We start from the raw sequence: 14,734 nt of genomic DNA, 5'->3' as shown, positions 1-14,734 counted from the left end.
CAACCAACCCGTCTGTAGGTTGTGTTGCTAAACAACCAGCCTATATGTGTTTGTATTTATTATGGATCCCAATCAGCACTCTTCCTGGGGCCCAGGTAAATTAAGGCAGTTTATACAATTATAAAAACGTTACAATCATGCAGATTTTACAACACACTGTTTGCCCTCAGGCCCCTACTACAACACATCTATAGTACTGAAGCCGTGTGTGTATAGTGCGTATGTTATCGTGTGTGTGTTTATGCATGCGTCTGTGCCTTTGTGTTGCTTCTGTCCCATAAGGTGCATGAGTTACCTGATGTGGAATAGAGTTCCATGTAGTCATGGCTCTATGTAGTACTGTCCGCCTCTCATAGTCTGTTCTGGACTCGGGGACTGTGAAGAGACCTCTGGTGGCATGTCTTGATGGTTATGCATGGGTGTCTGAGCTGTGTGCTAGTCGTTTAAACAGACAGCTCGTGGATTCAACATGTCTCTCTCACCTCTCATAAATACAAGCAGTGATTAAGTAAATCTTTCCTCCATTTTGAGCCAGGAGAGATTGACATGCATATAATTAATATTAGCTCTCTGTACATCCCAAGGGCCAGCCGTGCTGCCCTGTTCTGAGCCAATTGCAATTTTCCTACGTCCCTTTTTTGTGGCACCTGATCACAGGACTGAACAGTAGTCAAGGTGCGACAAAACTTACACCTGTAGGATCTGACCAATCAGTCAAAAGGAAGCCCCACTAGCACGGTTTACTAGAGAAGGACTTAACCCTAATGAAGTAAATCGAGGAGAAACAATTTTAGGTTATCGTCTCAGAGCTTACCTTTACTCTCAAGTCCGTGTAAACGAGACCTGCTGTGAGGTGGACTGTTGACTAGAGAGCAAAAAAAAAAAAAAACTCCACTACGAGTCCTTCATTGAGGAAATGTCTTTATTCTGCCCATGGTAAAGCAGGTACTGAGACAGAGAGGCTGACAAGTCAAAGAATGGCTCTACATTTAAACCTCAATTACAACATCAACGTTACACCTTTTTTTTTACTCCACTGTTTTTTCATTTTCTATAGATTATTCAAATTAACTATATGTATACAACATTAAACCAAGATTAGGGGCAAGCCATTACATTTCCCATTAAAATTAATCTGTAAAACCAAAACATGTTAAAAGCCATAAGATAACAAAAAAAATAATAATCTGAAAACACAGCCATGCACACTCTTCAACAAACCAAACACTTTTTTGATCCATTGCAAGAATATTAAAGGTATATTTTCATATATTAGAGAAAAACTGCACTACTAACAACCAATAAGAAATCAGTGTTTTCTTCAGAAAATGTAGTATAACAGAGCCACATTTAAGGGGCCTGTTTTAAACATTAGAACACATTGCAGTCTGGCCATATTGGGGACAAGACGATAGATTTTACACCACTTTATGCCACTTAAAAAAAGAAAAAGAAACCATATTCAAAATGACAGTTTATAGGAAAATAAAACATTTACTGGCGACTGATCGAATTATAGGCTTCACAATGAGGTATTAAACTTTCTCACTAAACAACCAACACTGAATGTAAGCAACTAGAAATAACATGCATGTTAGGCATTGACATGTATTATAATCCTCCGGATTTATTAACAATTAGATCTGTCCTTTTTCATAACTTCAACCTGGAAAGTCGGTCCCGAAAATAAGGGGGGGAGGGGGGGGTCTTAAAAGGAGTAGATGTTGAGGAAGCCCCGTTGTCATGGAGAAGCAGAAGGGGTACAAGTAGTATCAGCGCTAGGAAGGAGAAGTTTGTCCCGACCACAGGTCATATCAATCGCTAGCCAAAACATCGTGGACAAACTGGGTGCTGCAGTAAGCCTATACAGTGAGCTGCAGTCAAAATAGAGTCTTATTTATTTTAGGCAACAAATGGAAGAAAACAGACTGACATTATTTTGGAATTGTCCCGAATAAGAACTTATTTTCAAAAAAAAATCGTTGCAAAACATTGCAAAACGTGTGCCCTAATGAACGCAGCGCTAGTCTATATGGCTTACAGGACCAGGCCCTATCCGATGTGGTCTTTAGATTCTAAACAAACCCCATTGTTAATATCAGAGACAACAGAAAATAAAAAAAAGGTACATATAGGCAGCGTTTCAGGCCGACTACATTGCAGTCTTGCTACGGGAATCGACCAATGGCGGTGTGCCACGTATATGACTGCACAAACTGGCATCAGAACATCGTTTTATCATATGATGCGGTTAGTTCACATCTTAAAAACACCATATCTAGGTGTTGTGTAGATCTGGCAGACGACTGCAATGTAGTCTGTCTGGAACGTGTCCACAGACTACTTTAAATGAATTTAAAAAAAGGTGACTGGTGGGACAGATCCTAGTAACTACTAGTCGAAATCTTTCTTGTCCTTCTTCCCTTCGCCCTCGAAGCCGTCTGCTCCGTCGATGTCGCGGCGACGCTTGCGGTTGTTGTGGACGTTGAAGCGAGGGTTCATCTGGGGCAGTGGGTCCATGCCCAGCACCTTGTGGATCTGACGGAACGCTAGCAGCCGCAGAGCAAACTGGACAGAGACACAGCGAGAGTCAGCCTAATAACTACACACAGTACATTATATTTATGGTGTACCTCAAGGATATGTTGTTGCGCCATTATCATGTATATAGAGATCTCTGGAGGACCAGTACAACAGGATTGCAAATCAGACACTATTATCCAATTTATTTTTAATCCCAGTCCCCATCCCCCACAGGCCTTTTGGTAGGTCGTCATTGTAAATAAGAATTTGTTCTTAACCGACTTGCCGAGTTAAATAAAGGATAAATAAAGACTATATTCATGGCTATCAGTTACTGGGTCATTACGGTTTATATAAAATGATTTGGCAGCGGTATCAAGTACTACCATTCCCCCCCCCCATTTTATTTACAGACGATTCCAATCAGTTTATACTTCTTTTCAACAAGTCTCAAAAACCTTTAAGGCAAAACCATTACAACGCATGTTGACGGCCAGTACCTTCTATTGATGGTGTAGCTCAAATGATCCGTTCTGGAGGCTATTACAATGTCCTGTATATTATATATGACGTATCCCGTCAGTACCTGGTCCTGTATATTATATATGACGTATCCTGTCAGTACCTGGTCCTGTATATTATACACTGCTCAAAAAAATAAAGGGAACACTTAAACAACACAATGTAACTCCAAGTCAATCACACTTCTGTGAAATCAAACTGTCCACTTAGGAAGCAACACTGATTGACAATAAATTTCACATGCTGTTGTGCAAATGGAATAGACAAAAGGTGGAAATTATAGGCAATTAGCAAGACACCCCCAAAAAAGGAGTGATTCTGCAGGTGGTGACCACAGACAACTTCTCAGTTCCTATGCTTCCTGGCTGATGTTTTGGTCACTTTTGAATGCTGGCGGTGCTCTCACTCTAGTGGTAGCATGAGACGGAGTCTACAACCCACACAAGTGGCTCAGGTAGTGCAGTTCATCCAGGATGGCACATCAATGCGAGCTGTGGTAAAAAGGTTTGCTGTGTCTGTCAGCGTAGTGTCCAGAGCATGGAGGCGCTACCAGGAGACAGGCCAGTACATCAGGAGACGTGGAGGAGGCCGTAGGAGGGCAACAACCCAGCAGCAGGACTGCTACCTCCGCCTTTGTGCAAGGAGGTGCACTGCCAGAGCCCTGCAAAATGACCTCCAGCAGGCCACAAATGTGCATGTGTCTGCTCAAACGGTCAGAAACAGACTCCATGAGGGTGGTATGAGGGCCCGACGTCCACAGGTGGGGGTTGTGCTTACAGCCCAGCACCGTGCAGGACATTTGGCATTTGCCAGAGAACACCAAGATTGGCAAATTCGCCACTGGCGCCCTGTGCTCTTCACAGATGAAAGCAGGTTCACACTGAGCACATGAGCACATGTGACAGACGTGACAGAGTCTGGAGACGCCGTGGAGAACGTTCTGCTGCCTGCAACATCCTCCAGCATGACCGGTTTGGCGGTGGGTCAGTCATGGTGTGGGGTGGCATTTCTTTGTGGGGCCGCACAGCCCTCCATGTGCTCGCCAGAGGTAGCCTGACTGCCATTAGGTACCGAGATGAGATCCTCAGACCCCTTGTGAGACCATATGCTGACACATGCACATTTGTGGCCTGCTGGAGGTCATTTTGCAGGGCTCTGGCAGTGCACCTCCTTGCACAAAGGCGGAGGTAGCGGTCCTGCTGCTGGGTTGTTGCCCTCCTACGGCCTCCTCCACGTCTCCTGATGTACTGGCCTGTCTCCTGGTAGCGCCTCCATGCTCTGGACACTACGCTGACAGACACAGCAAACCTTCTTGCCACAGCTCGCATTGATGTGCCATCCTGGATGAGCTGCACTACCTGAGCCACTTGTGTGGGTTGTAGACTCCGTCTCATGCTACCACTAGAGTGAAAGCACCGCCAGCATTCAAAAGTGACCAAAACATCAGCCAGGAAGCAAAGGAACTGAGAAGTGGTCTGTGGTCACCACCTGCAGAATCACTCCTTTTTTGGGAGTGTCTTGCTAATTGCCTATAATTTCCACCTTTTGTCTATTCCATTTGCACAACAGCATGTGAAATTTATTGTCAATCAGTGTTGCTTCCTAAGTGGACAGTTTGATTTCATAGAAGTGTGATTGACTTGGAGTTACATTGTGTTGTTTAAGTGTTCCCTTTATTTTTTTGAGCAGTGTATATGACGTATCCTGTCAGTACCTGCTCCTGTATATTATATACATGTGTCAGTCAGTACCTGGTCCTGTATATTATATATGACGCATCCCGTCAGTACCTGGTCCTGTATATTATATATGACGTATCCCGTCAGTACCTGGTCCTGTATATTATATACATGTGTCTGTCAGTACCTGGTCCTGTATATTATATATGACGTATCCTGTCAGTACCTGGTCCTGTATATTCTATACATGTGTCTGTCAGTACCTGGTCCTGTATATTCTATATGACGTATCCTGTCAGTACCTGGTCCTGTATATTATATACATGTGTCAGTACCTGGTCCTGTATATTGTATATGACGTATCCTGTCAGTACCTGGTCCTGTATATTCTATACATGTGTCAGTCAGTACCTGGTCCTGTATATGACGTATCCTGTCAGTACCTGGTCCTGTATATTATATATGACGTATCCTGTCAGTACCTGGTCCTGTATATTCTATATGACGCATCCTGTCAGTACCTGGTCCTGTATATTATATACATGTGTCAGTACCTGGTCCTGTATATTGTATATGACGTATCCTGTCAGTACCTGGTCCTGTATATTCTATACATGTGTCAGTCAGTACCTGGTCCTGTATATGACGTATCCTGTCAGTACCTGGTCCTGTATATTATATATGACGTATCCCGTCAGTACCTGGTCCTGTATATTATATACATGTGTCAGTACCTGGTCCTGTATATTATATATGACGTATCCTGTCAGTACCTGGTCCTGTATATTATATATGACGTATCCCGTCAGTACCTGGTCCTGTATATTATATACATGTGTCAGTACCTGGTCCTGTATATTCTATATGACGTATCCTGTCAGTACCTGGTCCTGTATATTATATATGACGTATCCTGTCAGTACCTGGTCCTGTATATTCTATACATGTGTCTGTCAGTACCTGGTCCTGTATATTCTATATGACGTATCCTGTCAGTACCTGGTCCTGTATATTATATACATGTGTCAGTACCTGGTCCTGTATATTATATATGACGTATCCTGTCAGTACCTGGTCCTGTATATTATATATGACGTATCCCGTCAGTACCTGGTCCTGTATATTATATATGACGTATCCTGTCAGTACCTGGTCCTGTATATTATATATGACGCATCCCGTCAGTACCTGGTCCTGTATATTCTATACATGTGTCTGTCAGTACCTGGTCCTGTATATTATATATGACGTATCCTGTCAGTACCTGGTCCTGTATATTCTATACATGTGTCTGTCAGTACCTGGTCCTGTATATTATATACATGTGTCTGTCAGTACCCGGTCCTGTATATTATATACATGTGTCAGTCAGTACCTGGTCCTGTATATTATATATGACGTATCCTGTCAGTACCTGGTCCTGTATATTATATATGACGTATCCCGTCAGTACCTGGTCCTGTATATTATATACATGTGTCTGTCAGTACCTGGTCCTGTATATTATATATGACGTATCCTGTCAGTACCTGGTCCTGTATATTATATATGACGCATCCCGTCAGTACCTGGTCCTGTATATTACGACGCCCAACGGCTCCTCAACAGACTGATAGATAATAATGTCATGTTATAATGCATCCCATCAGTACCTGGGCACTTGAGGTGATGTCCTCTCTGTGCTGCTCCTCCATGGTTGTCAGGGTGTCAGTGGGGTTCTTCTCACACGGGTCGACCAATCCCGGACCACCTAGGAGGACAGACCAACACCGATCAGCATTCTGCTAACCCCACAACACCGGGGGGGGAATGTCTATCAGGATCGTCGAAAAGAGTCGGCCACGATGGTCAAAATCAAGGTATAAAAATTAAACCACTGGTACTGGCGGGTAAGAATGTCTATATCACCAGCCACGTTGGCGGGTGGTCCAGTGCGGGCTCTACAGTGAGAGCATTACATTGGAGAATAATAGTCATAAGTCAAGTATGAGCACATTAAGGCTAGACGAACGCTACAGTAGCTGTTTTCAAAGTGTTTCTGCGGTTCTGTTTCATCGCTGCTAATTTGCACAAAGAAATACGAGTCCTATATCCAGCCTGACGCAGCAACACTGCCTGCGCAGTGTGAAATAGTGGCGGCGTTGCACACAGGCATAACAGTCTAATTTACACTAAAGTCGACAACAACAAAATAAATGAGACTGTCCTCATATTTCTTGGCAATTTACATTGTTTTGTTCGCAAGCTTGTTTTGTTTTTTCAACGTTAGTTTGAGTCTGCTGCGTCGACCGATAGCGAAGAGACGCCCTAGTCGGATCCCACAGGTCGACAGGACTCAAGTGGCTCCGTTACCACGGCAACCTCCCGTCCTTAAAGGGGACAGCTGGACATTTCTGTCTCTGATATTTTTTTGTTTGAAAAGACTTGAGGTCACAAAAATGATTATGAAAATGTAGCAACATCCCACTAATACATTTCTTGATTTAGAAACATTACAAAGCACATTTTATGCAATTATGTCAGAAACAAAATTTGGCTAGTAGATGTTTTAAATCTACCTGCACACAGTGACTTAGTGGACCAGAAAGTACATGTTAGGACCTGGTCAAAATAGTCGTATCACAGTCAGTCAACAATACGCCATTGTCATGGTTAGTCTTACCGGGGAGCAGGACTCCAGAGGATATACATTCCAAGACTCGTCTCAGTGCGTCGCCTGGGCTCAGGGGGCCAGAGGCACTGCTAATGGCCTTCTCTACCAGCAGCTCCATGGCCTGGAGAAAGACACCAATCACAGGAAGGGAGCATGTAAAAGGTTAATAAAGGAGGGGCACATTTCAAGGTCCTTCTGGAAAGACTAGGAAGTCATTTCTATTACGCTCCCTCTTCTTGAAAACATTAAAATCGAGAACCACCACCACCACTTTATAACGTTTTAGATAAGAGTAATATCAACTGGGTGTGTCAGCCTGACGATCAACTCACCCAGCTGGGGAAGGCGGACCACGTGGGGACCCTCTGACAGAGGTCACGCAGGATACGAATAACAATCACACAGGATTGGAGTCCGTTGGCCCTAGCCTTGCGGTGCAATAACACGTTTAGTTTAGTGACAGTAAGAGACTGGCGTAGACAACAGGGATCATAGTACATAATATATACATTACAACATGGTCTGTCAGAGGTCCAAATACTACTGGACACAATGGAAGCTTGTGATTGGTTGATTGAAGTATTGTTAAAATGGCCGTAATTGGTTTTGAAATCAGCTGCCATTCCCAGGAGTATTTCACCTCGTCGTAACGTTAGTGAAAAGAGAGAGTTCACAGTTTACAACATGAAACAAGAAAAGTTTAGGTTTTAGTTTCCTTGTCATCTTATAAACCCTGACTTCTCAGGTTGTTCCAGGTGTGTTTCACAGACAGTCCGGTACTAAAGAAGGTAAAAGGCATAGGGAACTGGTAGAGGGAATCTGCTTTACTTTGCCTGTGCGTTTGCTTTTCGGACATCGCAGCGACACAGTAAACTAATCAGATGTCCCTTCTCTCAATCCCTATCATTCGACTAAACAGAAATTAAAAGCTACAAAATGATCAACATGGAAGCTCTTATCGGATGACAAAGATATCTCTGCAGCCTTATGGAATCATGTTTTAACACGAAGAAAACAATACAATTCCTTGTAAGGAATTACAAGGAATGCCATTTATTAGATTTTTTTTTGGACCATAAAATTAACATTCTAAAGTTCAGCTGAATAAATATCATAAAGATTGAATATTCAATCTGGTCAAAATCATTACAAGGGTGGCATCCTTGAGTATTTTGTATTTATATCCACCCCCCATATATATAAAAATCATTAAAATTCATTATTAATTCCGACATTGAAAAAAAATCTAAAACAAAGGAAATTAAAAAAATGCATCTCATAAGGCTCCACTAAGAAAGTAAAAGGATGTGTCCGAACCTGGAACCACTTAGCGTGGCGGAGGGCTGCCAGAGCAGCGAGGCATTTTTGCCTGTCCAAGACGTCCGCTGGGTCTCGCGTCAAGCCCCAGGTTACATCTAAAAACGGATGAGTCGAATTGTCAAAATGGTGGTCGGTTGGTTGGTGGTTGGTTGAGGTGGTGAGGAGGAGGAGGAACGGGTGTTTGACCAGGTAAAAGCAAGACTCATTGGCTTGAAGACACAAAACACATTGCCACACATACCAAGTTTCAGGGTTTCAGGAAGGAACCAGGAATTGAACTACTCTGATTTATTTCCTGCCAAATGAAACCAATGAACGACCAGCAACCCGACCTCACCTCGATATTACTAGTGTTTGGAGATGTAGCGTCATGAATGTAACATTAGGTTCACATTGGTGTGAGGTGTTTGGTTATATATACATGTTAGGTTAGGGGGATTGTGAATTATGGGACTGGCGTAAAATGCTGACCAAATAGAAGCAGGATGTGTGATGGTTCAACAGAGAATTATCAAACTCTTGCTTAGGTCTGGCGTGAAGGCTGACCTAGTTGTCCCAACAGCGATCTATTTCATATATAGTCCCCCCCCCCTCAAAAAAAACTCAACTGTAATGTATTGGTAACGTGTTGAAATGCAACACCTGACAGAGAAGTTTAAAATCTCTGAAAAAGCAGAGAAGTTTACTTGTTAATATAAGCAATGTTACGCCAATCATTAGTCAATTTCAGTCTTACTATCCTCGGAGTTGATAACGTAGGTGGATTCCAATGGGTCATGGTGTATAAGTATAACAAAAAAACAAAGGAGAGAGGATCTGAAGTCCATCGGCGAACCGTAATGACTTGTTGCTTGGCGTGTGAACGGAGTTGCTACTAACAGTGGTGTGGCGATGGTAGGTGTGGCAGAGTGTTGAGCTGGTGGGGGGGGGGGGAACCTTGGTCAAAAATCCTTCCACAGGAGCTGGTTGGTTGGGGTTGGAACTGGTTGGAACTGGAGCTGGTTGGTTGGGGTTAGAACCCTCTCCTGTATATTGGAGATGAATTTCAGAAAGCTTTGGGGCTGGACCAGATAGAAAGATGTCAATTATGTGGACAAGCAGCGTTGCGTGTTGGAAAGCAACAACAAAAAAAACATGCTCCCCAGCAGCAAAAATAAAATGGTTAGATTGGACATCACTGCATGCATGGCTGGCGTGAGTCATACCTGGCTGATAGGTTGGCAGATACTAGCCTACTGATATTAACTCAGGTCCAACCACAGAGTCCTCTGCCAAAGCCTTCATCCCTGGCCCCTACCGGATGTGCCACTTTTCTCGTGAAGTGTGTACTTGCTCAATGTCTGGACACTGGATTTACCACTGGTGGATAGTCAGGCCAATACTCTCCGGCTCTACACCAATCCAATGCTTTCAAATCCATTGGCAGAGTGCACAAGTGCACACTTCTGGAAAGGGTGGAACATTTGGCACAACAAAACATACAAAGGTGCGTGCTTGAAACACGAGTGTTCCATTGTTGAGACGGACATAGACCCCCCCCCCCCCAAAAAAAAAGGGTCCATTTCAGTCTGGCAACACTCACTACTACCCTCCATTGTCAACGAATGCAAAAGACAACGGACAATAAAATGTGATCGAAAAGGCCTTTCAGGTCATATCTGACAGAATGATTAGCTACAGTAAGGAAATGGAGCCCGATCGTTCTGTGCACTAGGCTTTGATATGAAGGGGGACACCAGTTCACTCAGGGAGTAACCTTACAACTGAATAACTCACTCCCAGACAAAAAATAAGATTTTGTTTCCTGTGTGGGGACGTGTGAGCCTACTTCCCACTTCCTGTTTGTCTATGTTCGAAAACCATCTGTTCTGTAAGCCTTTTCTTTCTATACTAGTCATTTCGCCAAAAATAAACTAACTTTTGTTTTTGCTGAAATCTCTCCCGTGACATCAATCTATGAATGATTTGAGTTGTGTGCACGTTTCTTAGTGAGCAGCCCACCACTTCCCCGCCCAATGGCATCTCTGGAGAGAAAAACGTTTCTCCAATGTGTGTAGTTCTGGGCTAAATAACGATCGACCCGGTAGGAAAATTGGTTTAACGTAGCGGTGTAACTGGAAAAACAACCCCAGAAACAAAAAAATGTATCTTACCTGGGAACAAAAAAAAATTAGAATAATCTAGACTGCGTTGTCAAACACCGATCATGCTTTGTTTGTAAAGGGACAGCTTTTCAAGAGAGCACTGAAGCCGAGTCGGAGACCTAAGATCTACTCTGCTGGCACTATACAACAGGACCCTAACTTCACCAGGAGTGCCGAGCTAACCATGACTAGAAAGAAGGTTATTTTTCCTCCAATGACGAGCCTTTGATGCAGATTTTCCTTTACGGCACAGATTTAAAAATAAACAAGATGGCTTCTCAGACTTAAAAATAAATAAAAATAAAAGTTTGTTGGACAATCTGAATGATTGACCAAAACGTAGTTCTTCGTATAATTTTTTTCGTATCGTGAGTTTCAAAACACTGAGCTAAATTAGAACGCCTACCCCAAGGCTTTAGACAGCACGAGAACTGTTTTTAAGAATGAACCAACCAGATTCTCCTGTCATGACATGCTCCAGCACCTCCTTGGTTGAAGTTTAAAACAACTAGCGTTTCTAAAATACAAAAATAAAACATCTTGAGCGAGAGACTTGGATACCCAATAGATTAAATCAACAGAGTGGCCAGGGCAATCTAGAAAGTCACATTTAAAGTGCCACCAGGGTAGGTCTCTTCAGGATCAATCAACATATAGGAATTGACATCTTACAGGGTACATTCATTTGTGCTTGCCCAGTGGCCCCAGGTGAGCAGAGATTTCACATTAAGACCATTGAAATAGCCCAAAACATGTTAACTCCACCCATCCAGTGCTCCTGGACAAACTAAACTAATGCACCCATAGCTAGGTGGCAGAGAGAAGGTCAGAGAGGAGGAGGAGGAGAGAAGGTCAGAGAGGAGGAGGAGGAGAGAAGGTCAGAGAGGAGGAGGAGGAGAGAAGGTCAGAGAGGAGGAGGAGGAGAGAAGGTCAGAGAGGAGGAGGAGGAGAGAAGGTCAGAGAGGAGGAGGAGGAGAGAAGGTCAGAGAGGAGGAGGAGAGAAGGTCAGAGAGGAGGAGGAGAGAAGGTCAGAGAGGAGGAGGAGAGAAGGTCAGAGAGGAGGAGGAGAGAAGGTCAGAGAGGAGGAGGAGAGAAGGTCAGAGAGGAGGAGGAGAGAAGGTCAGAGAGGAGGAGGAGAGAAGGTCAGGGAGGAGGAGGAGAGAAGGTCAGAGAGGAGGAGGAGAGAAGGTCAGAGAGGAGGAGGAGAGAAGGTCAGAGAGGAGGAGGAGAGAAGGTCTGAGAGGAGGAGGAGAGAAGGTCAGAGAGGAGGAGGAGAGAAGGTCAGAGAGGAGGAGGAGAGAAGGTCTGAGAGGAGGAGGAGAAAAGGTCTGAGAGGAGGAGGAGAAAAGGTCTGAGAGGAGGAGGAGAAAAGGTCTGAGAGGAGGAGGAGAAAAGGTCTGAGAGGAGGAGGAGAAAAGGTCTGAGAGAAGGAGGAGAAAAGGTCTGAGAGAAGGAGGAGAGAAGGACTGAGAGGAGGAGGAGAAAAGGTCTGAGAGAAGGAGGAGAGAAGGGCAGAGAGGAGGAGGAGAGAAGGGCAGAGAGGAGGAGGAGGAGAGAAGGGCAGAGAGGAGGAGGAGGAGAGAAGGGCAGAGAGGAGGAGGAGGAGAGAAGGGCAGAGAGGAGGAGGAGGAGAGAAGGGCAGAGAGGAGGAGGAGGAGAGAAGGGCTGAGAGGAGGAGGAGGAGAGAAGGGCTGAGAGGAGGAGGAGAGAAGGTCTGAGAGGAGGAGGAGAGAAGGTCTGAGAGGAGGAGGAGAGAAGGTCTGAGAGGAGGAGGAGAGAAGGGCTGAGAGGAGGAGGAGAGAAGGGCTGAGAGGAGGAGGAGAGAAGGGCTGAGAGGAGGAGGAGAGAAGGGCAGAGAGGAGGAGGAGAGAAGGTCTGAGAGGAGGAGGAGAGAAGGTCTGAGAGGAGGAGGAGAGAAGGTCTGAGAGGAGGAGGAGGAGAGAAGGGCGATGTCTTTCCAACCTCCATCCCGTGGCGGGGGTGTGGCAGGAGTCTCCTCTTCTCGGATGCTGGGGGAGGTCAAGGTGACCGTGACTGTCATTTTGGGGTCGGCTCCAGACGTCAGGATGATGGAACAGTCCTCGATGGAGCCCTTCACCTCGTACTTCTCTGGGGTCACCAGCTGTCAATCAAACAAAACAATCAACAGCTGGCACACAGGAAGGAAGTGTGTGTGAGACGCTGTGCAGGGTGGACTGTGTGCGAGACGCTGTGCAGGGTGGACTGTGTGCGAGACGCTGTGCAGAGTAAACTGTGTGCGAGACGCTGTGCAGAGTAAACTGTGTGCGAGACGCTGTGCAGAGTAAACTGTGCGAGACGCTGTGCAGAGTGGACTGTGTGCGAGACGCTGTGCAGAGTAAACTGTGTGCGAGACGCTGTGCAGAGTAAACTGTGTGCGAGACGCTGTGCAGAGTAAACTGTGCGAGACGCTGTGCAGAGTGGACTGTGTGCGTGACGCTGTGCAGAGTGGACTGTGTGCGTGACGCTGTGCAGAGTAAACTGTGTGTGAGACGCTGTGCAGAGTAAACTGTGTGCGTGACGCTGTGCAGAGTAAACTGTGTGCGTGACGCTGTGCAGAGTAAACTGTGTGCGTGACGCTGTGCAGAGTAAACTGTGTGCGTGACGCTGTGCAGAGTAAACTGTGTGCGTGACGCTGTGCAGAGTAAACTGTGTGCGTGACGCTGTGCAGAGTAAACTGTGTGCGTGACGCTGTGCAGAGTAAACTGTGTGTGTGACGCTGTGCAGAGTAAACTGTGTGTGTGACGCTGTGCAGAGTAAACTGTGTGTGTGACGCTGTGCAGAGTAAACTGTGTGTGTGACGCTGTGCAGAGTGGACTGTGTGTGTGACGCTGTGCAGAGTAAACTGTGTGTGTGACGCTGTGCAGAGTAAACTGTGTGTGTGACGCTGTGCAGAGTAAACTGTGTGTGTGACGCTGTGCAGAGTGGACTGTGTGTGTGACGCTGTGCAGAGTAAACTGTGTGTGTGACGCTGTGCAGAGTAAACTGTGTGTGTGACGCTGTGCAGAGTAAACTGTGTGTGTGACGCTGTGCAGAGTAAACTGTGTGTGTGACGCTGTGCAGAGTAAACTGTGTGTGTGACGCTGTGCAGAGTAAACTGTGTGTGAGACGCTGTGCAGAGTAAACTGTGTGTGTGACGCTGTGCAGAGTAAACTGTGTGTGTGACGCTGTGCAGAGTAAACTGTGTGTGTGACGCTGTGCAGAGTAAACTGTGTGTGTGACGCTGTGCAGAGTAAACTGTGTGTGTGACGCTGTGCAGAGTGGACTGTGTGTGTGACGCTGTGCAGAGTAAACTGTGTGTGTGACGCTGTGCAGAGTGGACTGTGCCGTACCACCAGCTGCTTGGGTAGGTGTTCCACTATGCAGCTCAGCAGGGTCTTGGTGGGCTTCTCTGAACAGAGCAGGACCAGGTTGACGTTCTTGTCTCCGCGGAGCAGCAGTCCTTTAGCCAGCACCCCCACCCGCATCACCCCCTTCAGAGCTCTACAGGAGGGAGGTGTTCATTAGGTATCTAACGTTAGAAAACAGACTGAAACAGAGCAGCAGTCCTTTAGACAACACCCCCACCAGCCCCTTCAGAGTTCTATGCTTGGGAAGACGTTCCACTATGCAGCGCCGCAGGGTCTCGAAAGGCAACAGCTCGAAAGGCAACAGCTCAGATATCACACGGAAAAAAGAAAAATGACACCCCGGGAAATCGATAGAACATGGCTCAGAGATGGACAAAAAAAACAATATAACATTCAAAATGGGTGAACCTCCTCACCTGTCTTGGGCAGTCTTCGGGACCTCCTTCTCTTTCTCCTCCCCAGTCGTCTCGTTAGTCTTCTCCTGATCGGTGATGTCGGAGACCAGTTTGAGGGCTCTCTCTGTGA

At 45.5% G+C, this 14,734-nt stretch overlaps 1 protein-coding gene across 6 annotated transcripts in view; it reads right to left on the bottom strand.

Annotated features, from left to right (window-relative positions):
* Nucleotides 1-908: 908 nt before the first annotated feature.
* LOC139544888 (zinc finger RNA-binding protein-like) overlaps nt 909-14,734 on the bottom strand; it is a 50,188-nt gene continuing 36,362 nt past the window's right edge. For all 6 annotated transcript variants that reach the window (XM_071352054.1, XM_071352057.1, XM_071352055.1 and 3 more), the window contains exons 14-21: nt 14,626-14,734; nt 14,192-14,342; nt 12,804-12,963; nt 8,695-8,792; nt 7,710-7,805; nt 7,387-7,498; nt 6,377-6,474; nt 909-2,568 (exon numbers count right to left, since the gene is read on the bottom strand). The exon at nt 14,626-14,734 is cut by the window's right edge and continues 106 nt beyond it. In XM_071352054.1, coding sequence (XP_071208155.1) covers nt 2,395-2,568; nt 6,377-6,474; nt 7,387-7,498; nt 7,710-7,805; nt 8,695-8,792; nt 12,804-12,963; nt 14,192-14,342; nt 14,626-14,734 — 998 coding nt within the window. In that variant the 3' untranslated portion in view covers nt 909-2,394. The remainder of the gene's footprint in view (nt 2,569-6,376; nt 6,475-7,386; nt 7,499-7,709; nt 7,806-8,694; nt 8,793-12,803; nt 12,964-14,191; nt 14,343-14,625) is intronic.

The sequence above is a fragment of the Salvelinus alpinus genome, chromosome 19 (assembly GCF_045679555.1).
Source record: "Salvelinus alpinus chromosome 19, SLU_Salpinus.1, whole genome shotgun sequence".
NCBI classification, from domain to species: Eukaryota; Metazoa; Chordata; class Actinopteri; order Salmoniformes; family Salmonidae; genus Salvelinus; species Salvelinus alpinus.
This window is presented reverse-complemented; position numbering and strand designations above follow the sequence as displayed.